The 27,983-nt window shown below is 37.8% G+C and overlaps 2 protein-coding genes across 2 annotated transcripts in view; one reads left to right on the forward strand and one right to left on the reverse strand.

The window, feature by feature from the left end:
* Positions 1-192: 192 nt before the first annotated feature.
* On the reverse strand, positions 193-16,457 carry LOC146481003 (MPN domain-containing protein-like). The gene is made up of 14 exons (XM_085108692.1): positions 16,372-16,457; positions 13,046-13,276; positions 12,034-12,180; positions 9,456-9,521; positions 8,912-9,231; positions 8,276-8,412; positions 7,406-7,508; positions 5,653-5,749; positions 5,450-5,522; positions 4,840-4,916; positions 4,029-4,197; positions 3,418-3,578; positions 1,889-1,981; positions 193-1,013 (listed from the first exon to the last, which is right to left on the reverse strand). The coding sequence occupies exons 2-14, from the start codon at positions 13,268-13,270 to the stop codon at positions 936-938; spliced, it is 1,746 nt and encodes a 581-aa protein (XP_084964818.1). The 5' UTR covers positions 13,271-13,276; positions 16,372-16,457; the 3' UTR covers positions 193-935.
* Positions 16,458-16,503: 46 nt separating this feature from the next.
* LOC146481004 (puromycin-sensitive aminopeptidase-like) overlaps positions 16,504-27,983 on the forward strand; it is a 28,008-nt gene continuing 16,528 nt past the window's right edge. The window contains exons 1-10 of the mRNA XM_085108691.1: positions 16,504-16,809; positions 18,956-19,037; positions 20,325-20,524; positions 21,413-21,520; positions 22,685-22,885; positions 25,053-25,149; positions 25,357-25,390; positions 25,831-25,901; positions 26,205-26,248; positions 27,081-27,232. Of these exons, the coding sequence (XP_084964817.1) occupies positions 16,549-16,809; positions 18,956-19,037; positions 20,325-20,524; positions 21,413-21,520; positions 22,685-22,885; positions 25,053-25,149; positions 25,357-25,390; positions 25,831-25,901; positions 26,205-26,248; positions 27,081-27,232 (1,250 nt within the window). The 5' untranslated portion in view covers positions 16,504-16,548. The remainder of the gene's footprint in view (positions 16,810-18,955; positions 19,038-20,324; positions 20,525-21,412; positions 21,521-22,684; positions 22,886-25,052; positions 25,150-25,356; positions 25,391-25,830; positions 25,902-26,204; positions 26,249-27,080; positions 27,233-27,983) is intronic.

Here is a 27,983-nt window from a genome sequence, read left to right on the forward strand (position 1 = left end):
AATGAGATTACACACTTGGCATATTTTGTGTTTTTACTTTGGAGCTTGAAGTCAGCATTGTTTTCGATGAGAGAAGATGCTCAAACCAAGAGTGATTTCTTTACAGGCGATGTATTTTCAACGTGATATTATTTGCTGGATGTTTTAACATTATTTATGGAAAGGAAATTCCCAAAACATATTTTTTGAAAATAATTATGATGAATTTTGAAAGCAGTTTCAATAATTTTGGAAACATTATTTTATTTTATTTTTTACGATAGCTGGTAACATCTACTTGAATAGACCGTAAAAACAACTCATTAATTTTAATACCGGCTCCTAACAAGAACCCTGCATGAGTGACTTTCTTTAGTTTCTGAATGGCCTCTTTCCTTGCAGAACTTAACACGGAATAGGCTGGTAAATCACAAAGACCTGGTTGCACTAACTATTAGAAACCAAGATCACAGCCTTATTGTAAGGAATGATGGAAAAATTGGACACTGTAAGCGGTGATAATGATAGTGTGTTACTTAGTATAAAAATTAAATGCTATTTACCCAAGGTAGTGGCCAGTTTTTCTTTACCACCTTCTTACAGTACAGTATTCATCTGACTGTCCAGTGTATTTTTCTAGAAATTGCAAACAATATTTGGAGGATACAATAGGTGAAATGCACCACAGGCACTGACTTTAACAGTTAAAATGCAGGCCACATGATTTAAATCGCATAACCGCTGCTAAATGCTGGGAAAACATGAAATAGCTGTCAAACTACTAGTTAACACAATTTCTCAGCTTTTATTTTAAGACTTGAACAATTATAGTTACAAACAAAGCATTCAATGTTTTTGTTCCCTTATACTTGGGTTGAGGTAATGTCAAAGCGCTAAAAATAATTTACTATACAATGGATATGAAAAGCGAAGTAAACATTCTAAACAATTGTTTACTATGTTAGGAGCGTGTTGATGAATTCTAGAAATCTTCCATCTGTTTGGTCTGTTGGGAATTTCTTTATCAAAGAGGACTAAGAAAAGAAGAGAAAGTTGTTAGTTAATGCCACAAAAATGTATATCAGGAGAGCAAATAAAAATTCTGCACCTTGAAAAAGCCTTGTTCTCAGCAATTACTTCTACTGAGAAACATTTGAGTGGGAAGTGGAAGAGAAGGGGGCAGGAACTGAGAGAGGAAGGGTAGGAACTTGAAGAGGGAGGGAGGGAGGGAACTGAGATCTATTGGAGGAGAGACTGGGAGAGAAGAGGTGGGAACAAAGAGAGGAGGGGCTAGGAGCTGGGAGAGAAAGAGGTACACAAACTGGGACAGTAGGAGGGGTTACTGGGAGAGAAGGGGGTGAAAACTGGGAAAGAAGGGAATAGGAACTGAGAGAGAAGCAGGTGGGAACTAAGACAGGATGAAAGGAACTGGAAGAGGAAGATGCACAAAATACTGGGAGAGGAGGAGGGGCAACTGGGAGAAGAGAAGCTGGGAAGAGATGGGGGTGGGGCTGGGAGAAAAGGGGGTAGGAACTGTGAGAAGAGAAGGTGGGAACAGGGAGAAACAAAGGGTGGGAACTTGTCACTGGGATGGAAAGGCAGAAGAAAGGCTAAAAAGAACAACATTACAATACTGAACAAACTTCATTCCAAACAGTACATGCCAGATATAGTGGTCACTATGGAAGGACTGTTAAACAGGAGCAAATGGCACAGAAAAGGCAGGTGTGACAAGTCCCCCCTTTTATTATAATCATTATTTTCTGTAATATACATGTAGCTCTCTATTTTTAGAGCATTTGAACTTTTCTCCCACAGGTCATGGGTTTAAATCCACTCAATATTCAATGTCCAATAATAATTACGCTTTCTGTTGTTTACTGTACACTGGATATTCTTCAAATCCTACCTTCACTTTGTCAAGGTATGTCTGGCTGCCATGCCACATGTTATGAAAGTTGATAGTGTCTGGACTGCCTTTGTAGAAACTCCACATCCATCTCTGAAAACAAAAAAGGAATCAAAATTTAAAACAAATCATCTTCCATGATGGAAGAAATCATTCAAAAAGCATTTGGTCACTATTTTGTTTTGGATTCAATATTGTAAAAAAACATATTTGATTCTATGACCAAGTATGAACAAAGGTTATATACACTCAATTCAAAAATTAAGCAGACGATGATAACGTGATTCCCTTGTAGGATTGATTATTTTTTTATCCCAAAACACCTACTGTACTTTGCTTTGTCTGTCTTGTAAATCACAATGTACATGTATGCAGGTACAGACAATAATTTTCCCATGGAAGAGATGGACACCCCCTCCCCCCGACCCCTCTGGAAATTCCAGTAATATTAACCCTTTCCTGCCCAAGTGAATGCCGAATTTTTCTAAATCACAAACTATGAACTGGGAGACCACATGTGATATACCATTTAAAAGTTATTTCCTGGGGTATGCTATAAATCACATCAACAGAGATGGAGGAGGTCACATATTAGAGTGAGAATAGTCCAAAACAAAAGAAAAAAACTTTGAAAATTTTTCCTATTTGTTGTACATACTAGGCACCCCCCCCCCCCCCCCTAAACTATAGCTTAATGTACAGCTCTCACTGCATTGCTTGTTGTACGATTCTAACGGGGCTGTTCACGTACAAAGGAAAAAAATTCAAAAAGTTTGAGGGGTGGTAAATCAAGTCTCATATAGGAGGGGGGTATGATTTTATGCCTGCAATTTGTAGATCTTTCCAAGATCTTTTGGTTGTGCAAATTTAATACAAATTGACCAAATACTGAGCTCATAATTGCGTCTTGTGCCATGTGGCACTCTTGGGCGGGAAATGGTTAAGCTACATATCTTAAAATTTTAAGCAACATATCTCAAAAATTTTTTTGCACCCCCTGCTGACTTCTCTCCCTTTTGCAACGGGAGGGGTGGTATGATAGTTTCTGGAACTGCACGCTTTAAAGGGGCAGTATCATGGGAGATCGATGGGAGATATCATGATTTTTTGCCAACATTCACTAAATTTAAACTTTGAACACTGTGTTAATTAATTTCTCAATCGCTAATTTAAAGAAATATTAATAGTGATCCTGAGACGAAAGGTTGAACCATTTGAAATATACTACAACCGGCGATTTTTAGTGCGTTACAACAGCAGAATTTGAAAACGTCCGCCAGACGTTTTCAAATTTGAACTCCTCTCTATCTTGGTCATCTGCCGGCGAAAATATCCTTGGATAGTTTCTTTACATTCTTATAGTCTTTTAATGGAATTTTGTCATTATATCTTGGCTGCTATCAACCGAATAGCGTCTTTCTGATTTTCGATGTGTTACTAAAAATAGCGTGATACTGTCCCTTTAACCTCTGCAAACTGATCAATTGGGTATCAATTAAACAGTTGCCATGATTTAAACCTGGACTTACCAGTTCATTAAGAAGGTCCTGTGTTAGGAACTGATCTTGGTGCATAGTGGTATTCATAAGCATTGGGATACCCAGCTTATGAGCTTGACTGTCGGGTGATGCTTGAACCCAGAAAGCTCGCACAGTCGATTCTTTTGTTGGTCGGTAACTGTCGTAAGGTGCTGTTAATAATAATTTGAAAGATTTGAAAAAAAAGCTGACTGTAACCTAGCAGCAAATAATGCAACAATTATTTAAAACAGTATGCCAGTGAAGAACCCTCATTTCTGCTAGATTTGATTTAAAACCATTAATTTTGGAAAACCTATAAAACAATTCTCGCCATCTGACAGTGTTCTAGACTGCGAGCAGTCACACTGTTTTCCTCAGATCACATGCGCAAAGTGAAAGTTTAAATTATGCAAATTAGAAAAGAGGACATAGAGGGATATTTGGGGATCTCAAGGGAGGAAAAACTTGCTCACAAACTTTGCTGCTCCCTAGATCCACCAAGCACTGTCTCTCGCGCTACAGAAATTAGGAGAAGAAAGAGACAGCTCGCAGTTTAACAATGTTCATAGGGAGGTAACAAAAGCTAAACAAAATAGAAGTTTAACCTTTCATATACTTACACACTATAATACCAAGGCATGGTCCATATGGTGCATTTTCATATTGCAAGATGCTCTGATATTTCAGCTGGTTTTGAATATCTTGCACCGATGGGTCAGGCTGATATGATGGATGACTGTGATACCAACCTACAAGAGTAAGACCTCGCTGGGCAATGGCATTCCGAACCTGGGACGAAAAAACATGGAGGAATGGTTTTAAAACTAGTGTAGCTTTGATTAAAGTGCTGCTGGGGCATTTCCTCTATTAATCCTCTTTCCACAAGGATGGGGGCTTTTTAAGAGGGGTGGGGGGGGGGGGGAAGAGGCTTATTACAGTGCAATGAACTCAACCGGGGCCAAAAAAACCGACACCTTGAAATTTAAAGAAACGTTAGATCGTTTTTTTAATTGGTTTATAAACTACCATAGCTAGACTCCTTTGTTGTAAACGTGACCTGTGATTGGCTGATCAATGTTGGGTGGCCCCGGTTGAGTTCATTGCACTGTAGAAGGGTCGCTTAATAGAGCAAGCTACCCAATATGCATGCACTGAAGGGAGACATACACTGTACCAAAAAGATGCTGCATCTTGTTTGTTTTACTATAATTATAATTATATGTCTTATTATCAGTTGTCATTGAGCATTGAGCATTTTTTGTTAATGGCAAATAAAATTGAATTGAATTGAATTGAGATGATATGGCTCACTCCAAACAGCACATGATGCAAAAACATGCAAAAACTCAAACTTCCATTGAAACCAGGGTGGGGTGGGATGGGAGAGGGGGGGGGGGGGGTTAAGTGGTGTAATAGATCCATACACTGTACCTCTTCCTCCACTTTCGGTGCATTTTCTTTATCAGCAAATCGGCAGCGGCATGGAAAAGCCTGCACAATCTTCATATCTAAATAGTATGTAGTATAATAATTATTATTATGAAAAACAATTGTACAACAAAGCCTCCATGTGTGACCACCTCTCGTAAGCAACCACCCCCTGTAAGTGATCACTAAGTGAGCACCAATATTGCATTAATCTTGACTAATTAATTGTCTGCCAAGAATCATGATAAATTGGGCTCTACGAGGGAAAAACATTATGGTTTCTAACACAAAAACTACATATTTATACACAGGAAATTCAATGTAAGCTGTAGCAAGAAAAACCTCAGCATGAGGCTTATTTTAATAATTTTAATTTATTAAAATAAATTAACCCAGCTGACTCTTTAGGACTGTGCATCTTCAAAATTAGCCTCATTCTGGTATTTTGTGGAATGCCATTTGAATTCTATACTTTCTTTAAAAATTTCAGATACTTAGCTCTTGAGACTCCCCCTCCTCTTCCAAAAAATTTCTAATAACTTTCCACGACTCGGGGAAATGGATATTAAATTCCGGAATAGCACAAATGTAGGTATACATGAAGTGAACTTACGATGAGACTGAGGGTCAAACTTTCCTGCTAAATATCCCACTACTTCACTTGTTGTTAAATGGCAATGATAGTCCTGCAAATTAAATTAATTTTATAAAATAAATTCATAACACTGCTATCAGATTTAAGTGTCCTAAATAATTCAAAAGCAATAGTTGTTGTACCAAACAATGATAGAGGCAGGCATGATAGATAATACTCACCATAAGCAAAAGACAGTTTGTAGAAATATCAACTGAAAATGGCTGCATTTTTCCCATGGCAGTGAAATTCACAAGCTCTACCAGGGTATGGGGGTCGCTATAAAACAGAAAATAAATCCACGATTGAATACTCTATTGTTACTGTATTTATTTACTAACTTGCTCAACAGTGCAAAACATTAAGTTCACAGTCTTGAACAAGAGTCCAGAGGTTCTAGAATTTGACCTTGCTGACATGAGTTTTTTTGCCTGCGTAACCCTCCTTTGCATGCCCCGCTCTTTCTCGCCCCCTATATTTTTCATGCGCCTGCTACCTACTAAAGCTAGTTCTTTTAATTTATCATTAGGCCCATGCCAGTGAAGTAAAGTGGTTGAGGAATCCAATGGATGCACGCTAGAAATTCATTGAAAATTCACATCATCTTTTTTTTAAAAAAATGAGGAAACTACTGACACCACTTTTTAACCTTACTATAGGTAATAAATGCGTCATGAAATTAACGTGAATTTTAAAAAATTGCGTAAATTTAAGCCACGTTAATTTTTGTTAACATTAACTTCCTCGTCTTTAATTAAGTGGTGCATTAATTTCCACGGCCTTGATTTCCACTATTTTTGCACCAAATTCTCGATACACTTCTGAAAGGAAAAAAGCACTGTTGGAGATCCCCCGGTATGATGGACACTGTAAAGAACGCTCAAAATGGTCAGATTCTGTGGCTTAACCCTAACATTTAGGAACAATTCCACGAACATTGTTTGCATTTGGGATCTTTAAACTAAGTGTTAAAAGAAGTTTGTTCCTGTAGTCTCAACAAATTGTTTCTTTGTGGCAGTTGAGTTACTTAATTTCCCTCATTTTGAAATTTTAGCACCTCTTTCGCGTTAATTTCCTTTATTGCGAGGTAATTTTTCCTGCAATTCACGTTAATTTAAGTCGTGTTCATTTCCAATACCTTAATTTTTTTATTGACACGAGCGTTAATTTCCTATAATAAGGTATCTAGGGACACAATTTTAAATTTCTGACTAAAAGCCTGTTACAAGTACATACATGTACTGTACATACAGTGTGTATAATGAATTAACATTGGAAGGGGTGCCTAGAAAAAAGCCCTAAGTGACTTCTGATAAATTGCTAGATTCTTCTTACAAATTTCCTTGTATTTGCTTGTGAAACAAAAGGAGAATTTGACCTTACATCAAAAGTCACTTAGGGCCTTATTCCACGCACCCCTTCATTTACATGCAATGAGTGGGGGAAATAACTGCCTCATGAACTCAATGAAGTTCTTTTTCAGTTTTGCTCCTAAAAAAATATTTATTTCCATCTTTCCTTGCATATCTGTACAACTTACTAATTTAAAAGCAAAACAAGTCCTAAGAGCACATTGACAAAACAAGGCCCGATATGTTATATTTATTTATATTTTTTATTAAAGACTACAATGTTAGTTGTGAAATACATTGTATACTCATAATCTGCCGTTCACAAAGAATACTCATGATTGAAAAGTGCCTTTTCCAAGTAAAGAATTTTTTAAAGGACAGCTAAACAAGGGTTTCTATAAAATACATTATAAAATGGGGCACAACTTTGGAGTTTTAACCTGGTGGCCTTGTGAAAAATAATAGGCAAATATGAGCTGACAATAATAATTATTATTAACAAAATTTAATCAACAACAATTACTGCAATGACAACCTAAAATTTCATAAAACATTTAGCTGTTTTTGGAGGTTTTATTCTTACCTGTCTGGAGTCAACATTGCGTATTTAATTGATTGTCGATTCCTAATGGCTGGCCGCTTGCGACCTCCAGAGGCAGGTGGAGATGACAATGGACTAGGCAACTCTAATGTCCATGCACATGTAATAAAAAAGAAGTGTTTTAAGCTGTGCATATATGCTACACAAAATGTGCCTAGTGCATTTTTACAGACTGAACAGCTTTGAAGCTAAGGGATACATGTTAATTTAAAAAATACCCGTAACTACATGTACCAACTTACAGTAACTAAAAAGGAAGTCAGACAACTTGAAATATTATTAATATTTGTTTCTTACACGTAAGCCCCACTAGCTAGTGACAAGCATTCTACTTTCTCCATAAAATATCGATACTTGATCAATAAAACTAAGTAGATCATAAGAATAAAAGAAATGATCAACAACAATAAAATGGTCTGATGTTCAAACAAATTATAAATACCGGTAATAATAATTATATTATCATTCATTAAATATTAATTAGCACCATAAGAAATAATATTAAGGAGAGCAATGAGGAGGACATGTACAGTATGTTGATACCTGGGCTTAAAGGGTTAAAATATACAGTATTGTCTGTATACTCTAATATGTAACTAAATTGTTGGAATAAGTAATCCCTGACCTCCCAGTAAAGAGACAAAGTGTAAATTTATGGGTCAGAGAACAAAAAAATAGAGGAGGAGTTTGTTTGACTAAAATTAATGTATTAAAGGTTACAAAGTCTGTGGAATTATGCAATGTGTATGTACTGCAAGTACTGTGTAAGCCTGAATGGATTCATTTTCATGTGCGGATAAACAGTGCTATAAAAATACTGATTGAAATTTAGTTATAATATTATTCTCTTACCAACTGGACTTCTCAGTGCTCCTGAAGGCCTCGATGCTGATGATGGGGAAGAAGAAGTTGGTGAGACAAGTGAAGGAGACTTTTGTTGAGGTGGTGGGGCAGGAGGTGGGTGAATGTAACCGATGTTTGGTTTCCGTCTGTGAAGAGAATGATAACAAAACAATTTGAAATTTTAATTTGCAAAAAGGTTTTAGGCAAGTGAATCTTACTCCTTGAATATATAAGCTGCTGTTGGCTTGCTGAAAATGCACTTGCTAGACAAGTATTTTTTGACACTTTTGACAACATATATGTCTGAATTAATTCGTCTCTTTGAAAACAAAAGGAACTACATGTACAGTACGTAATTATAAGTCTTCAAGTGTTACGAGATTATCAGCTGAAGTTTTTCCAAAGATTAAGAAAACTAAATCCAAATTTGTGATGTGATCAAGGCTCTCTGAACTGATGCCCACAGGAATGAGCCATTGGGTGTCCCTGAGTCTCAAAGATGAAAAGCTACATGTACAGTGTAAGCTGCGACCCCTCAAATCAAAGCTACAGGTAGTTGAGCAGTTCTTTCCCAAGTGGTGTTCAACCTTTTTTGAGCCCATGGATGAAATCCTAGAGTGGAAAGATACTGAGCAATTTACTAACCCTCGACCTGATGATGTTGAATGTGGTGCTTTACTGGGCCGTTTCGTCTCTGTTGGCCAGTAACTTGTTGTTGTACCTGACACTGAAACCTTGTGTTCTGTGCTTTTTGGAGCTGCAGTTGCCTGTGAGGTAGAAGGCCTTGGTGAATGAAAACTGGTTGACGAAGCTGATGATGATGACGAAGACACATTGTGCACATCTCCATGGCTAGTAGATGGTTTATTTGGAGGGGACTTGTGTGACGAAAGGGGAGTAGACTGAGATGTCGAAGGAGGCAACTCTTTTTGGGATACTGGTGGAGGTACTTGGCTTGATGACGCCTAGAATTCAACAAACTTCTATTTAAGAGCTGATCAAAAGAATCTTCTTGCTTCTTGAAATAACTTTTAGCACCTTAAACATTCTGCAAACATGTAGTTTTTGAAACTGCATGTACTTTTAGTATAAGGATAAATTATATCTAATGGGAATTCATGCACTGGTGACTACAAACTAAAATAAATTTTCATTGTTGTTACATATTATAGCTTTTCAAAATTCTTACAGATGGATTTTGTTTCCTAAACCAAGTGGTCTTGAACTGATCCAATTTTTTACCCTTGTACTTCACCTGCAAATTAGAAAGAAGATGAAAGCAATTATTAAGAAAGAAGATCTTAAGTTGTATCTGGAACAGTCAAAATAATGGTTCAGTTTTGTTAACAATAACCCTACTAGTACACAGAAACAGACAGTTCTGTTTTTGGTTTTGCAGTAACTTTTATAATCAATAACAACCATTATGTGAACTGTTTGTGAAACAAGTTGGGTTGCGACCAGTATCCTCCTACAAAGACTATGAAGGACTTGCCCCCTCTGCATGTGCCGACCTTAAGAGCCATGGGCCTCATCCTACTGAAGGCAAGTTCAGCCTGGGCCCATTTCTGAAAGGTCCTCGACACTGAATTACTGGGTTTGGTCTTCCCAAATATCATTCTGTTCTGTGTTCACAGTGTTCATAGTTAGTTTAATATGTACAAGTATAATATAATTTTATGGAATTTTGTAATGGATTTGAAAACAAAACCCAAACAAACAAAAAAAAAATTACAGTGAGTTACACTGTATAATTGCAACTTTCAAGAAACAAGATCCAGATAATATTATTTTATGAGGTCCACGGTGGCTACTCCTGGGGTAACATGATCTGTTAAATCGGACCCTAACATTAAAGAAGCTCCCTTTCCAACTCCTCCAGTACCCTGGGTACCAAATCAACACTTCTTCCTCAACAAATGTTGCCTACTTTTTGCCACTGTTGCCTACATGTACATACTTTTCTATATTAATTTTCTTATCAATTTTTTAGAGCTTTTAAAAAGCGCAATTGAACAATAATTATTAAATGGAAATTTTACTACACTTATATCAGCAGTGTTATTAATAAAATAATACTTTGTTAATGACTTGGAGCAAGTTTGCTCCCTGATGGTGTGGCATAGAGTGGCATTAGCGTTTATTAGTGTACAGTTTGTTGTGCTGGTTGCACCTTCAGTGTAAGTAGCATTTGGGCATTTGTTGTCGTTGCATTACTGTTTGGGCCTGGTTCAGGTCCACAGGCGGCTATGTGGCCAGCGGTATTCTCATGTGGTTTAGGCACGCACCTTTGCATGTGCTCGGAATTTTACTCTACTCAGCATTTTCTGTGCTGTTGTTGGTTTATCGTTTTTGTAGCCAAGGACTTTTCTGGGTTTGGGTTGGCGGTACCATCCTGCTGGCTCCTGGGCACCCAACCTCCATAATTTGTGACCTCTCACACAAAAATGTACCTTACAGTATCCGTTTTTGCACGGCTAACAATTTTTTTTTTTGAACGGTAGCTCAAGCCGTTCAAACGGCTCACAGTTTTTTTTGGAATGGATAGCTCGAACTGTTCAAACAGCTCTTAATTATTTTTGAATGGATAACTCAAGCTGTTCGAATGGCTCACAGTTTTTTTGAAACGGATAGCTCAAACCATTCGCATGGCATCCCATCTTGTTCAAAGAGCTGATAATCGGCTTATGAACAGGGCTTCTGATATTTCGTGCGGTCGCGGAGCCGCGAAATTCGGGTATATGCGCGGAATCCCGTGAAATTCACAAAAAATTGCGTATTAACGCGAAATTCGTTAAAAATCCTTCCAAATACATGTCGGTACAACATATTAGAAACTTTTCTTGGCTACTCAGGGGCTGTTTACTTTCCATAAATGCAAATTTATCTTGAAATTTCGTCACTGCCACGAGTAAACACAACGTACCATAACTACCAGGCGTTCTTAGATTAATGTTGCGAAAAACTGGGCACAAGAAATGAGAAGACTTTTTGGTGACACTATACGGAGTGGGAAAGGAAACTGCTGTCTGTAGTAATGTAGGGACATGTTTAATCGTACGTGCAGGACACGATCGAAGCGCAAAAATGTTTTGACTTCACAAATGGATTTGAACCTTCGATCACGAACAATCTTGCCTTGTAAACTGCAAAGCAACACAAGAGACCAAGGAGAGAAAAAAAATTTATTCCGTTACAGTGTTCGGCTCTAAATTGCAGCTGAAAAAGGAGGTTAACCGGCCAGATGTTTCGGTAAAGCTAATGTTTAAATTCTTGTAGCTCGAAACAAGAACAACTGCCTTGAGAACTGTGTTGGAATTATTGAACTTTTGTGTTTTCTTTCTTGCCCTGAATTTCACATCCTTCCAATATATCTTTTTTTTTCTGGAATCTTTCTTCTTGGCTTTTTTCTTTGTTTTTCGGCGAAATTTGCCCCGAAAATTCTAAAAAAAATTCCCGCGAAATTGGCCGTTTTCTCCGCGAATTTGTCTCCAAAAATCCCACAAAATTTGACTTTTTTTCCCGCGTATTATCAGAAGCCCTGTATGAATGGCTATCCATTTCAAAACGGCATACCGTACGGAACATTTTCTCGTGAGAGATCACAATTTTGATCATTGTAGATGTTAAAGTCATGTATCATTGGGCTTGGATATCACCAATGTAAAAAGAGACTGTAAGGTTTGCTGGTAGCCATAATGTTACCCCAAACAAATTAATTTACTATGTGATAAACAACCTATAAACTAAGCTGATAAACCACTCACAGAAGCCCATCCACATCCTGACTTCTTGGATGGATTAACAAGCCTCTTGCAGTAAATTGCCCATGCAGATGGTGAGTTGAACACTTGATTAGCTTCAGGCCATCTTATTCTACCATCAGGTTGGAGATCAGCCACAAACTTTTGACCCTGAAACAAAAGTTAAGAGCCATTAAAACAAGAAAACAGTATGACAGCAGACAGTTTCATTACACTATATCAGTCCTGCAAATAACAGTTGGTTATTTATTAAGACATTGCCCAACATGTCAAACTACAGTGCAGACCTGTCAGAATTAAGCGAACCAAAACAAGAAAACATTTGTGCTTGGGTTGGTGCCGGCAAATTTTGTGACAACTGAGATACTAGGAGGTTTCAACCGCTATTCAGGTTAGTAACAGCATAGTTCCTTTTTTCGAACAAGTAGTATTTTACTAATCAGCTTAGATTTATGTTTTCTATAACACATGCTGAATATTTAATACCAGTTAGGAGTTGTTTTTAAAGTCGCCAGTATTTATGAAGTGGTAAGATTCAAAATATGATAACATAACTGTCATTGGCTGATTTCATAAAATGCAAATTTGGTGTTTGTTGGCAACCTGTTGAATTCTTTTGTTTTATTTGACAATACACCACACAAAGAGAACTTATGATGATGAATAACAATGGCAAAAATGACAACTTTTAGACTAGTCTAAAAATACGTGCATGGTTAAAATTATTTCAACCTAGGTTGATTTGTATTTGTCTTTGTTTCAGATGTAAATTACCCAACCTTAAACAAAGGAAAATACAAATCAACCTAGGTTGAAATCATTTTAACCTGGATTCATTTTAACCTACAGTGTACAACACATACATGTACAGTGTATGCATTTTTGCTGCCTCAAGAACGCATCTGCGTAGTTCGCTTAATTCTGACCTGCACTGTAATTCTAAACCTTTCTCTGATGTGGTGTTCATGTAATAAAGATGACTCATGATGTACACATGTAAGCTACTTGTACTAACCAAGTAATCAATAGAGAGGCATTTTTCTCCAGGCTCCATCACACCATCCTCAAGAAGCATGCCCAAGGTGACACCACGTCCTGTTAACACTGATCGCGGCTTCCTCCGTTTTTTTGGTTTTGCAGCAGATGGTTTGTCTGCTTCATCTTCCTCCTCCTCATCATTATCATCTTCATCCTCCTTCATCACTTCATCTTCCTCAACATCGTCAATGTCATCTTCCATTGTTTACTATAAATTAAAATAATAGGTACAATTTATGTATGTTACAGTGTAATAGGGATAAATGAATGTTTCCCCTTTCCATTTTTGTTAAATTGGTACCAGTATACATAGTAATAATTATTATTTTAATGGGGCCACATGTAATAAAGGTGAGGTTGTAAATGAATGTACGTTAATCTCGAGACAATGCTGGCCAGCATTCTCCTTCACTAAATTATGTGGGGTGGTCTGAGGGCCTTCACAGGGCCTCAGTAAATTTACAGCTCTCTTGTTGAGGTCAACCCGTTTCGCTTGTGTTGCTCTGCGTGTATAGTTGTGGAGAAAGCTTTTAATATATGCTGCCGCCCAAGGTTCTAGGTATTTACTAAGTATGTCAGGATCCGACAAATGTCGACAAACTTGTCCCTGGGCAAGTGGGAGGCAAAAAGCACTTGCCCCGCAGGAGGACCTGGTTGTCCAATATATAGCGTGATGGAAGAAAGTCTAGCAAAATTAATTCTTGTAATTTGCAAAGTAAAAGAGTGAAGAAAGTACAATATTCTAATGCATTTGTACCAAAAGCAAAATTGCAGGTAACCACAACATCTCTCTTTATTTGCAACAACATGTTGACTCTATGGCTCAGATAAAACATTTTTCTTTTTTCTTTTTGGACTCCGAGGGTCAGAAATGGTTGGCCACGTGTAACAGATTTTGCATTTCATAACGCCGCATTCGGTGTCCACCATAAGCCAAGGAAATTCCTGAAGCCACCTCGTTTGGAATACCCTTTTGCGTCTTTTGGAATCGTACTCCTTGTCGTCATATTTTGTCTTCCGTTTTGCGTTTTTTTCGGCACTCGTGTGACCGGTAACGGTCTTCGGCGATTTCGTGACAAACTTATCCATAATTGCACAATAATGGCAGAAGACCACTTGTTAGGGGAATAGTGGCCTGGCCTTTTGGCCTCTACTGGGAAAAACTGGGGCTAAAAGTTACAAAGCACGTAAAAATGGCGATCGAAACCGATAAAAACAACGGAACGAAACTCGACGACATGTCGACAAAAAGGTCTGAATTGTACCCCAAAATGCCTCAAGTTTTATTGCAAAAGGTAAACATTACATAGATTTCAACATATTACACACTTGTCAGTAAACCACCACAGCCCGGTGGGCTTCTTCGAGGAACAGAACACTTGCCCGGTAAAGTTTTCAGCTTGTCCCGGCAGGCGTCCGGGCTCAGTATTTGTCGGACCCTGTAGTATGTATAATTTAATTTTTCCACTAATCATGAGGAATTCAGTGTGAAGGTGCCTAGTGGTTGACTTTCACGTGGTTGTCATGGTTACCTTCCGCACTCACTTTCAGTTCTCACAGAGCTTTCAGGCACCTTCCCTACACTCATCTATTGGTGATCAACAAATTTAACTTTTTTAAATAAGATGCCATTCCCAGCATTTACTACAAATTCACCATAATTCTGCAAATCCTAAATTTTATCCAGAAATTATGGAACACAACCAGATAGTCATAACAGTTGTATGACAAAGTACATGTAAACAGACAACAAAATGGCATAATTGGGAGGGGCACAGTCCTGTAGCAGGTTATTTGAAACAGGTCGTACACACAAAACCAAACTTCAGTCTCACTTAATTATCTCTTCACTAACTTGGGGACTGCAGCCTTTTTATCTTTGAACAACCAGGGCCAGGTATCCAAGTTGAAGGATCCTCCTTGAAATTATGTGAAAGATGGGTTAGCCAGTACAATGCACTGCATGGCACCTTGTACTGTATAATGATAAGATGGCAAAGGCAAGGAAAAGCCATATATCTAAAGCAGGAATGTAGCCAGATCAAGACAACATAAGATCCACCTGTGAGGAAGTCTCAGAGGGGTCAAAATTAAAGACCAAGAAAGGACTGTATGAGCCATTTAGACACCTGGGAACTTGTTGAGGAGAGATGCAAGATGTTAGCTGCAGACAAGGGTGGACCTGGCTGCTAGAAAAAGAAATCAGAAGCTGATCACAATACATGAATACAACATGAAGAACCAAGAAGTGAAGAGAAGTTATAGGACAGATACATGTAGATTTGGAGGACAATGAGAATCAACAAGATTGCTCAAGAAGTGTTGAAAGCTGTGAAGAAAAACACATCAAGAAAGTGTATGATACCATGAGGCTGCTCACTGGAAAGAGAATCAAACACCAGGCCTTTATCAACTGAGAAGTCTGTTGTTTGGGAGTCTGGTGGCCAAGGAGGATCTCAAACGAGGACTTGTGGCTGTACACCAAGCAGTAGAATTGAAATTACCATTTGAAATACAGTGTAAGAAGTGAGATGGATTGGCCATACACTGAGGAAACCTGGAAGCCTCAAGGGACTAGGAGGAATGGCAGTTTAATATGGCAAAGAACAACCCAGCATGTCTTGGAATGAATCGAGATGGGCAGCACAAAACTGAGTCTACTGGAGAACTACAGCGGAGGCCCCTTGCTACAGACAGAGTGGAGAGGAATAAATCTTTGAAAAATTTGTCACCTTTCAGCACACAAGAATATCTTGAGGTGTGTGCCCATGGGAATAGGTAACCTCGCCTCCAATTTTTCAAGATGGCGTCTTTTGCGTGAAGATCGTCCAAGTCGCATAAACTACAGTTATAGTAGCTTGTACCACCGCCCTCGGATCGTCACCCTTAAAAATGGCACACTTGAATATGGGCAAGCCACCTACATGTACACTAACTCTACGCTACATTTTTTCCTGAACATCTCGTACGAAAGGTCTCCACGTACTGAGTTTGAATCATGTTTTCATGTACATGTACCTGTGCGCTTTATACTCCGATCCACTTTAAACTAAACTTAATGCATGAACTGTAAGCTTCTGAACAACTCGAAAAGCAGAGAGTGAATAAATCAGCTCAACGCAAACTTTGGAAAAAATGCCTACTGTTTGAATTGAACGCTCAATTTAATTAACCAATTCAAGTCAGAAGAGGTCAATTTCATTGTGATCATGCATGCCATCAAGAAGTACGCTCGTTTTCAAGATCGAAACGCTCAACATTTCAAAATAAACAGTAAATGCAACAATATACACATAGACTCACCAATCAGGGACAGAATGTTCTTCGCCGTTGCTCACGGTCGAACACCAGCCTTTTGCTTTGACAATTAAGGCACGCTTAAGTTTCCGATGTATTCCTCGGTAAAGCATCGGATCTTCCGAGAAACCTCGTGCTATCTTCGTAACCTTATGATTTCCCTGTGAGCTCCTTTTCAATCACATGCGAGTCAGAGTTTTTCGTTTCCGCTTTCTTACTTCAATCTTTCTTTGTTCCCCAAACAATTCGCTTCGTCTCTGTAAGAGCTCTGTCTGCCTTTCAACAACATCAGAGAACCGTTTACAAATCGTAACAACCATGACTACGGCAAAGAAACCTTTTGAGCGACTTCCAACCAACGTGTTACCGAAGAACTACAAACTGACTTTGCAGCCAAATCTCACGGAATTCATTTTCACTGGGAAAGAGGTTATAGATGTGGAGGTAAGTGGGCTTGTGTAGGAAAATTTTTATTGAAAAACTTGAATGTCCTTGGGAAAGAAATCGCTACCACAGTTATCCTCGTGTGTTCAAGTCCAGGCGCCAGTTGTTCTGAAAGAGCGGATCACTTTATCCAGTATCTAGATAAGGTGCTATCCAGCGGATAAAAAATTGATGTATCAGTTAGAGTACACTGAGTACACTTTATCCACTGGGTAGTGATTTATCCACTGGATAGAGTTATCTGCTCTTTGAACAACCAGGGCCAACTCTGATTATGACCATGCACCTGATGTGCCACTAAGAGATGTGCAGAGTCCCCTTTTTTGTGGGGGAGGGGTGGGGGGGTCCTCAAGTACAGTCAAACCTCTGTTGACGGACACCTCCTGTAGGTGGACACCTCTCGCAAGCGGACACTTGGTCAAATTTTCAGCTACATACAAACACTACATTTTTAACCTCTCATAATCGGGGAGTCCTCTCTTAAGACACTTTTCTGGTCTCAAGGGTGTCCGCTTATGGGAAGTTCAACTGTAAATTAGTGATGGCAGAAGTTGATTCCTCCTGACTTTTTGGGCAGTTAAAAAATAAGGGAAAGATTACCACACTGTATTTATTTTCACTGCAAGTGTAATGTTCAGAGTTCAAGGATGGCTCAATAATAATTATTACAGAAATACTCGGAAAAAGGGAATCAGAGTGCGCCCAACAGGAGTTGAACCTATGACCTATTTATGTATATAATGACCATTATATCGCTAGACTGGTAACATTCCTTTAAATAGTTGGGGGCAGAATTATTGTGATATGTATTAAAACAACAACAATTACAATGTACAAAGAAACAAACTGTTTAGTTTTACCAAGTTTGATTATCCAGGAAATTTTTATTATATACCTATTTTGAAATTGCTGGTGATCCTTGGAATCTGATTGGCTCTCAACAGTGCGATTTATCCACAAATCGCACTATTTTTTGCTCTAAATCACATCCTTTCTCTATCCCATCAAAATGAAAATGAAATAATAAAAATAAAATACTAAATAATGACAAAAAAAATTATATGATTTCAAAATAGGTGTAATAAAGTCACTGTGGTAATGTTGAACTTTGCGTCGTGCAATTTTAGTCTGAGATCATACTTGTGATTTCAAATCAAACTCGAGCTGCACGCTCATTCGATTTTGAAATCACGCATATGATTTCAGACCAAATTGCACTCCACTCAGTTCAATTACCATTATACATCATGGGGAAGGAGGGAACTCCTATTGTGGAATTAGTTACAAATATTTATGAGGTAGACTCTGAATCAAATTCTAGGTCGGCTTACATCCTTGGAGTAGGTGGGTGGGACAGTGGGAATTTCCTATAGAATAAAAAATGCAAATGAGACCTTTAAACCAAATTCAAGATATCTCTGCCTGAATAGCTCATAAGACTGGGATATATAGAGATGCCAACCTCTGGAGATTTGAAGTCTGGAGATCTTCTTTGTGTTTACCAAGGTTGCTTTTATTTGGGAGATTTGGTGGCCTGTATTGAAGATTGGAAGATTCCCTGTATTTTGGAGACTTCCTGTTGATCTGGGAGAGTTGGCACCTCTGGTAACAGGGGATAAATAGGGAAGTGGAAACTCTGTGATGAGTCAGTAATGACTATTGACAGGGTATACCACTGAAGTAAGGAGTTTGTCTCTGTCATGTTCCGGTGGAGAGGAGGGGGACTGTTTAAGACTTCAGTGGCACAGTCTATAATTATTAAAGTGAGATAATACCATGTGGGCAAGTTTGATGTTGGCTCTGAAACAAATTGTTTAAAAATAAATGAAATTACCTCAAAAACTGCTATTCTTTTAGCTACGTACATACATGTACAGTTAGTACAAGTATGTTGAGTTCATACATGTATAAGGAGTAACATGAAGCCCTCAACTTCTGTTTGACTGTTCAAAGCTACATGAGTGGTCCCTGACAGAAATGTTTTACTTTTCAATAATAGTGCCATCAAGTAGTCCCTCAGTCTGTTCTTAATGCATTTTAATATTTAATTATCGAGGATGAGAACTACAGTGTACATGTAACAAAGAGATAAATATTATTGGAGATTGAAATGAGGCAGGTGTTACAATAAGTTATCTTGTTTTAGGTCGGACAATCAACAGACAAGGTGAAAATGAACTGTATGGACATTGACATCAAGTCAGCAAATTTCACAGCTAATGGTTCAAGTAAGGATTTCGTAAATATCATTATACTTAAACATGTGATTCTAAGATGAATGTAGAAAAGAATAGCAACTGTAAAGAAATTTGAGATACCAACTGAACACTCTAGCCTCCCTTGTAGACGCTCTTTTCGTTCATCATGGAATTTGTCAGGACTCCTTGGGGAGGAAAGATTGCGTGACAAACCAAAAGAGTGTCTGTGAGGGAGGGAGACTCAAGCCAGTGTCAAGAATTATGATTCAAGACTTGACTTTATCCAAACAGCTAGAGATTTATCCGAAGTTGTGGTTTTCCTTTAGTATTAATTATACATGTGCAGCACCTGGTTGCAGTTGCTTTCCTTTGTTTGTTTGTTTCATTCAATTTTTTCCCCCTATCATTATGCCAGGATCATGGATTTCTACTTGACTAGAATTGAGCTGGCTCAACCAATTCAACCCTACCATCACCCTACATGTACCTTAGCCTACTCTACGCTGCTTCTCATTATTCTACCCTACTCTACCCTTTTCTATCCTATCATATGCCACCCTACCCTACCATACCCTGGTAAAGCTTTTATGTTTTAACCTTGGGTAACCAAACTATTAAGTCAACCAACCTTTCCTACCCTATTCTACCCTACCTTATCCTATCCCACCCTACTCTACATTTACCCAATCCTACCCTACCCTACCCTACATGTACTTTACTCTAATCTTTTCTACTCTACTCTACTCTGTTGTACTCTACTCTTTGGCTCTTGCTACTCAATCTAGTTAATGAATAGAGATCCTAGGATGGTTCAAAACTTTCACCAATAATTTTCATCAAGGAATGGGACACATAAATTTGGTTGTTATTTCCCACTGATTTGGGACCATGTGTACAATGTAAGTCAATTTCTTGTATCTGGACTTCTTAGAATTTGATTTTGTGGTATTTGTCAACTCCAGTGGGATAGCCATATGACTTCCTATCATGGCTGGAAGGTATACATGTAGGAGGAGATCAAAGTCAACTTATCGGGAGGTCACAGATGTTTATAGCGCTAGTGTCCATGTACTGTACTTGTACAGTGTACATGTAAGTGACTGGGATGTCAACCAAGATTTTGAGATTCCTCTGGTATCTACAGATATTTATTCATATTTATTTCACATGATTACATGACTGTATATGAAACTTCAAGATTGCACATAACATTCTGCTGAAACTCTCAAGGCACGTACAGTGTAATTCATCTTCTTTGGTGATCAAAGCCCTCTCAGTCTGGCATGGAATAAATAATTCTTTGGTTATCTTCTTTAGCTGTGAATCCATCTGACATCAGCTATGACAAGGAGGAAGAGACAGTGACAATCAGTTTTCCTTCCCCTCTTCCCCTGGGAAATGGCCAGTTATTTGTAGACTTCACCGGCGAATTAAATGACAAGATGAAAGGATTCTACAGAAGTAAATACACAGGCACTGATGGAAAGGAAAAGTATTGTGCTGTCACCCAGTTTGAAGTAAGTGCACATTATAATTATTATTTGACCAGTGCTTATATAAGGCAAGGGCATTCCTTATACAGCTGTACTATTATTATTAATTATAATGCCTGCGAGAGTGTAGGCAAAGCTGCTGTCTGACTAGGGCAGGTCGACGTGGTTGGTTGAGCTGGCTTTGCATAACAGACAACCCATGTACTGTTTGAGGATGGATGGTGAAGCATACTGTAGGTGTACATATTCAAATTATATTTAATGAAAAGACAACCACTTTTTAACAAATGAAAATATTTTATTATACACACACACACTTGACAAGATGGATGCTAATAACCAAACCCATTGTTCAAACAGATGCTTAAAATTTTACATCTTAAGTGGCTTACCTTTGGATGCAGGTAATAACAGCGATCATACATATCATGGACACTACAACTTAACTGGGCTAGGTCATGTAAACTAACTTTGTTTGGCAACTTGGGTTGGTTTAACTGACCTACAGTGTAGGTTGGTAGTCAACCTAACAGACCCTTCTGTATGTTGAATTTTTTCCAAACATTATTTTTGTTATGTACATTGTATGCCTTACATTTCAGCTGTGAATGTTATTAATTAGTACTGTCAGTATGTAGTAAACCGTTGTAATGTACAGTGTACTTTGCATTGAGCTTCATATTTCTGGTTTTGTCAATCAATTCAGGAAAATTAACTACAGTTTCTGTAAAATTGAAGCTTTTGGCAGCCTTATTACCTTTCCTTAATTAAATTGGACATACAGTGTTGACATTTTTCAATGGCGGGTTCAAGAGGTAGAAATTTAAAATAAATACCCCTTGTGTCCAGTAGAGTTTTAAAATTATTTTCAATTGATGGTACAATCTACATGTACGTTCTTTCTCTTCTCAGCCAACAGACGCAAGGCGAGCTTTTCCCTGCTGGGATGAACCTGCTCTGAAAGCCACATTTGATGTCACGCTGGTTGTACCCAAAGATAGAATAGCTTTATCAAACATGGTACATTTAAATACATGTGCAAATAGCAATATTATCCCCTTTGGCCCTTGGCCACACAGTGATGGTTTTGTCTGGAAAATACTAATATAAATTTACTAGTTTATAATTATGTTATTCACCAGCTGGGAGGTCCATATTTGAAAAAAAATAATGCCCTCTGTCTTGTGGCACTCAGCCTGCAACCTCAGGCCATACCCAAGACAAAGGGCGCAGTTTTTCCTGACCTAGTCCCAGGTCTTGCATCAAATCAGCCCAGGTGTGCAAACATGATTGAAAAAATTCCACTCCATGCTGGAACCAAGCAGATTGCATGTTTTACAGGATTCCACCCACTCACACACTGAGAAAAAAGTAAAGCAAGTATGGTAATGCCTGAATGCAAACTCCCAGATAAACTAATGAGGAATTCCCAAGCGTCATTTTTTGCTGAAGAGTTGTTGCCTACATTGTAAATCGAAGACCCCCATGACTGAAGGATGAGTGGCGATTGGGACGGGGCAGAGGATAAGGGGTCAATTCACCCACAGAGCCCAGAGCGTCCTGTACAACCTGTAAATTATTGAGTTTTAAAATTTTGCTGCTTTCTTATGTCTTACTTGATGGAAAGGTTCTTTGCAATATTATGGAAATAATTTAATACATTTGCGCATTTTTTGATCGGCAATTAATTACAGCATTATGTTAGAAAAGGCAATGATCAAGCTGTTTGATTCCTAAGATTAAACATGATTATAATAAAAGCTAGATGTACAGAAAAGACATGTTGTTAACGAATCCTTAACTGCATGTGCATGATGTTGACATGCTGCTCAGTGTCTAATCACGATCAAAGGGTTTGGTAGCATTTTAAGTTTGCTTAAAGTGGTGCATTTGGCCATAAAATCCAAATAATTTGCTCCAAAGAATAATTATAATTATAGAGGCTCTTTTCTTGGCACATACATTTGGCTTGGTTCCATATCTACTTTTTATCTCGAGGGAAAGTAGATTATTTAATGGCTAAAAATACAAAAATGCTACATACTAGATTTAATAATTATGTCAAACATGAACTAAGTAATTTTAAGGTCAATTTTGCCCAGGTTACAAGCTAAGTCCTTCAATTATTTTAAGAATTTGCTTTTTGTATCACTAATAGTGGTACTATTTTTCATCACACTATAGGATGTAGTAGAGGAGAAAGATGTAGCTGAAGATAGTTCTCTTAGAAGTGTGAAATATGCCCAATCACCCATCATGTCCACATATCTGTTGGCGTTTGTTGTTGGAGAGTTTGATTTTGTTGAAGGAAAAGATTGTGATGGTGTGAACATCAGAGTTTTTACACCAAAAGGAAAAGCAGTCCAAGGGCAGTTTGCTTTAGAGGTCAGTACACGGTGTACAAATGCATTATGAATGAACCAATTACTGACAGTGTATACTGTATTTTCTCGATAAAATGCCCCTGGTGTTTATTTAAAATTCGGCAGTGTTGACCCGGCGTTTTCTTGAGGCCGGCGTTTAATCGGGGTCCGGCGTTTATTAATGAAATGTGATTTTCAGCCATTTTTCCAGGTTGATTTATTAAGAAAGAAAGTGCATCAATAATACAACACGAACAGGGGTCCAAACTTTGCTATATTTTATTTCGCTGTGCAGCAACTATCCCAGTTATGTTACGCCCAGGCATTTTTCCTTTGAACGTTTATTAAAATACCAAAACAGCATACCGTACTTGGTATGTCGCAACAGTGTCATTCAAAAGGTTACTATTTACTTGCAACCGGTCCTTGTGACCTCGACCCCTAATAAACGCCGGGACCCCGAGCAAACGCCGGGGCCCCGATTAAATGCACCCGGCATTTATTTACAAATCAGCAGTTTTGACCCGGTGTTTAATTGGGGTCCGGCGTTTAATCGAGAAAATACGGTACAGTGCTGGCGCCATGAACTAAAACTAACTAAAGATGATTTCCACAAGGTTGAGTAGTTACTGCATCATACCATATGGTACATGTACATGTACGTGTATTTCTTGGTTCTTTTAACGCTGGACAGAAGGGGAAGGGAGAACTGGGTGTTGGTTGGGGTGCAATACAAGAAATTACCTGGTTGCACGTTAATAAATACCAACCTCTTACAACCAGTGTACCAACCAACCAACAGCTTTATACAGTATATTGTTATGTGTGTTAAGTAATATATCAAACACGAGAAGGCATGTTTCATCAGATATCCAAACACTGAGAAGTAGGTTGAAATAACGAGGCCCAGCCAAGTTTTTTTTAAAAGACTTTGAGGTGTTTGGATATCTGATGAAATGCACTTTTGAGTGGTTGATGTGGCTTCTCAGATGATCAAAAATGCTTGGACAAATTCAAGGCTAAAGTGAGAAAAATTTTTTGGTAATTAGGAACAGATATTCAAACTACGGTCACAGTAGTGGTGGTAGTAGTGTTTTCTCTTGATGAATAATTATTAATGAGTTTGAGAAGCTTCTAGCTTGTTGCCAGCAAGGCTTACTAATCTGGAACACACTTAATAATTATACATACAGTCTGCCTGTATTGATTTAAAAATAAAAATAGTTACGTACATGTAATTCCAACCCCATATAGAATAATAAAATCTTATAATAATTATGGCAATTAATAAAAATAATTTAATTTAGAATAAGTCTCCTTTTAAGTTCAACATGCATTGTAAATTTATCAAGTTCTCAGAGCTGTCTAACCTGTAAACACCTGTTACAGCTGAATACCGTTGAAATGCCCTTGATGTTACAGCTGATCTTGATGGTTATTAAGAATACAACTGGGTCATTTTACTCAGATCAAAGCAACAAGTTAAGACTGTTACAGATGTGAAGATCAATGTAACATTGTGGCCTTTAACTTAATGACAGGCCTCCGACTGAAAACTGGAGATACAGTATAACCCAGCAGGTGGTGTCATTGTCATACTTTCATTCAAAGAGTTTCTTCTTAATACAAATAAACCCAGATGAAGTGTATTTGTGTGGGTGACCTGTGGTCTTACAGTAGTGTTTCTGGGCTGTTTAATAGCTTTGAGAATAATGTTACTTTTCTGAATGATTTGCTGTGAGTCTGTCTGCCCATTTATACAAATATTCATGTACAATGTACAGTCAACTCTCTTTTTTGTGGACACCTTTGGGACCACGAGTTAGTGTCCTTAATAGCTAGATTCCATAATAGCAGGAATCTATTTCAGTCAAACGTCTGTACATGTAATTTATTTTTGCCTGGGTTAATTAGCTGCTGCTGTCTGTGTTATTGGGGTGCCCGCATTGGCGAGGTGTCTGAGAGCATTGGCGAGAGCTGACTGTGTACTCAGAAATTTTCAATGTCTATCTGTTGATACAGTGTACAATTTCCTCACGGTAACAAAGTTTGTTCTTACTGCTGCTGACAGCTGCAATTTTCTTTTTCCTCACACATACATGTGCGCTCAGGTTGCCCTTAATTAAGGATACTCTCAGTGTTAATTGTTGTGCCACTAATTAACAATATATATAATGCGTCATTTGCAGGTTGCTCAGAGGACACTACCATTCTATAAAGTCTACTTTAATATCAGTTATCCTCTGCCAAAGATGGACCTTATTGCCATTCCTGATTTTGCTGCTGGTGAGAGTCTATAAAAACCAACCTTCCCTTGTTATATTGATATGAATCAGTTCCACACCATTCATATTATAATTTATTGATTTTAATCTTGTATTGTTAGTCAAGATTGTTACATGTATGTTTAATTTACAGTGTATGCAATATTTTGTGTTTAACACCTCATAGCCTCACTGTCTCATGTTTTTTTTCCCCTTTTTTTTTTGGTAGGGGCTATGGAAAACTGGGGTCTTGTTACCTATAGGTAAGATGGACAGCCCTACAAATTTAATTTAACCATCATTGCTCATTGAAGGCTTGGTGCCTCTGAAATCCTGGATTTCCCTTTACCTCTGGGCAGATTATCTCTGGGCAAGATAGAATTTCTTGAGAAATTTTATGTCAAATTTCCCTTCCTGTGGCCAAAAAGCTTTAAAGGGTGACTGAAGTTACTGTTGGTAGATCTATATCAACTCCTTTATTTGTGCTTGTTTAATTTCCTTTTCAGCTAAACTGAACCACGTGATTAGGCTATTAAATAGAGATAAACAATAGATTTAATGCCCCATGGCCACATCCCCACATCCCAGGACCCGAGTCCCACCCTCTTCCCCTCATCCAATCCCGCCCCCTTTTCTTGTGTACATGTAGTATTTTTGTCAGGATTGTTTTTTATCTATTAATAAAAGAATACTCTTTTTCTAGGGAAACAGCTCTCCTTGTTGACCCAGAAAACACGTCTTCAGCGTCAAAACAATGGGTTGGTCTAGTTGTTGGTGAGTTTCATTCCTCAAACTTGTTTAATTGACTGTGTTTACTTTGTTGATGATCAATGGTCAGAAGTGAAACTCAGGCTTGAACTTATTAGTCCTGAATGTTCCATTTTTCAGATATTTTATGATAAATGCATTGATAGTGATTCAAGTTAGTTACCTTAAGTAATAAATTAATATTATCAATGCTAACATTATATTGTCATTTCAATAAAAATTAATGCAATGTACTATCTGCTCAAACAGTCATTATTCAATGTAATTGTACTGGAGCACTTGAAAATTAAACTTTTCATTTATTATTAGGTCACGAAATAGCTCATCAGTGGTTTGGAAATTTGGTAAGTGTTGTTAAAGTTCATGAAACTTGTGTGCCAGATACACTACATATGTGTACATGTATGCGATAGACCTAACTATTATAATTTATTCGAAAAATTATTGTAGTGTTCAGTTAAATTCATTTTGCAATTCACTGATGCAATGTTTTTCTTTTCTTGTTTTCTTTCAGGTGACCATGGTAGGTTTTCTTGCAAGCAATACAGTCTCATCATTAATATTGCAATTACAAACTTCCTAAACATGACAAAAACTGTGTTATAAAAATTTAGTTCTGGATCTATTTTTATATACTGAAACTGTACCGCCTACTCTGACATTGTTCTGTTGTTCCACTGTGTCATGCCTGGCCTTCAAACAAAGGAATTACAGTTATGTAAGAACACATGCAGGTTTTGTTGCAGTAAATGAGGTCTTGTAAACTCTTTGAAATTAGGCGTTGAGGCTGTTAAAAAAATACAATAATTTGTTGATAATGTTTACTGCAACCAGAAAGGTCTGGGTCCAGTTTCTGCAGATGAAAAGAAAATTTTTTTCTTGACAAAAGTCTGTTGTTGAATTAACAATAGCCTATTATATTGTTAGGTACAATTATATCAAGATATATTCTTGACTTAGGAGGGCTTCGTAAATCTGGTCCCGATTCAATTCAATTCAATTTTATTCACACTTATTCGAATGAACTTGAAAATTTGGGTAATTTTTCAACTTTTTTATTCTAGCTAGAGCAAGCTTATCACCTGACCTTTAATTGGTCCTACAGTACATTCTTCTTCTTGTGAAATTAAAGTTAACATTTCATTAGTGATACTGTGAGTAAATTAATTTTTCTCTTGAACCCAGGAATGGTGGACACATTTATGGCTAAATGAGGGCTTTGCATCATGGATTGAGTACCTGTGTGTAGATCACTGTTTTCCTGAGTGGGATATTTGGACACAGTTTGTTACAAATGAATACTCCAGAGCTATGGAACTTGATGCCCTTGCCAACAGGTGTGTAGAGTATAAAAAATATACGAGGAAATAAGGGATTAATGAAAGCTTTGGGTGCGCCAAATTAACATTTAATTTATTGTTAGCATTAAGTATCATTTGGTATGGTTGGGTCAGTCTGAGGTATCCAGGGTACTCCACTGCTCACTGTGCTGCCATACCCTAGACTGAGTTCAGCTAGCTGCTCCCACATGCAAGGATGGGGATACTCACAACCCAGCCATGAGTCCCCCACTACAGTCCTGAAAAAATAGTCATTGACCACATGATGAATCATACAATCTTGTAATTCTCAGAGTGGATTAAGACACAAGCTTAAGGGGAGAGAAGGAGATTTGATGACAAGCTGACTATCAAATAATTGCCCTCTTAAAAAAACATGTTAGAAAAAAACAATTAATAAGCAGTGACAGCAGATATATAGTCTAGTGAAATGCTAAATAAATGGGCTAACCCTAACCCTAATGTCTTGTCTACCCATGTGCCAGAATCCTGAACTACAGACTGTTTAAAAGCCAGGCTTTGTTGTTCACTTAGTTTCTTATTTTACTACATGAAACATTTCTATGAGCTAGGGGCCAGACTAATGTAGCTACCTTTAGATTATAAGGTGTCCTAAGCATATCTTTGGACAGCTTTTGTTAGGAATTTTGTCTGGTCCCTGGATCCCAAAGCTCAGCAAAAAAGGAATCCACCAGGTTCTGAAATGTTAAACTTTTGTGTTCCACCAAAAACTATTTGGTGTTGATGG

Source organism: Pavona decussata, unplaced genomic scaffold (assembly GCF_977016875.1).
Source record: "Pavona decussata unplaced genomic scaffold, jaPavDecu1.1 SCAFFOLD_51, whole genome shotgun sequence".
Taxonomy (NCBI): domain Eukaryota; kingdom Metazoa; phylum Cnidaria; class Anthozoa; order Scleractinia; family Agariciidae; genus Pavona; species Pavona decussata.

Excerpts from the sequence above, each read along its gene's own strand:
- LOC146481003 (XM_085108692.1), bottom strand. The coding sequence starts at position 13,270 with ATGGAAGATGACATTGACGATGTTGAGGAAGATGAAGTGATGAAGGAG. Across the intron at positions 8,413-8,911 it reads TCAACATCATCAGGTCGAGG|ACGGAAACCAAACATCGGTT; the intron begins GTTAGTAAATTG and ends TTCTCTTCACAG. Across the intron at positions 1,982-3,417 it reads AGGACCTTCTTAATGAACTG|AGATGGATGTGGAGTTTCTA; the intron begins GTAAGTCCAGGT and ends TTTTGTTTTCAG.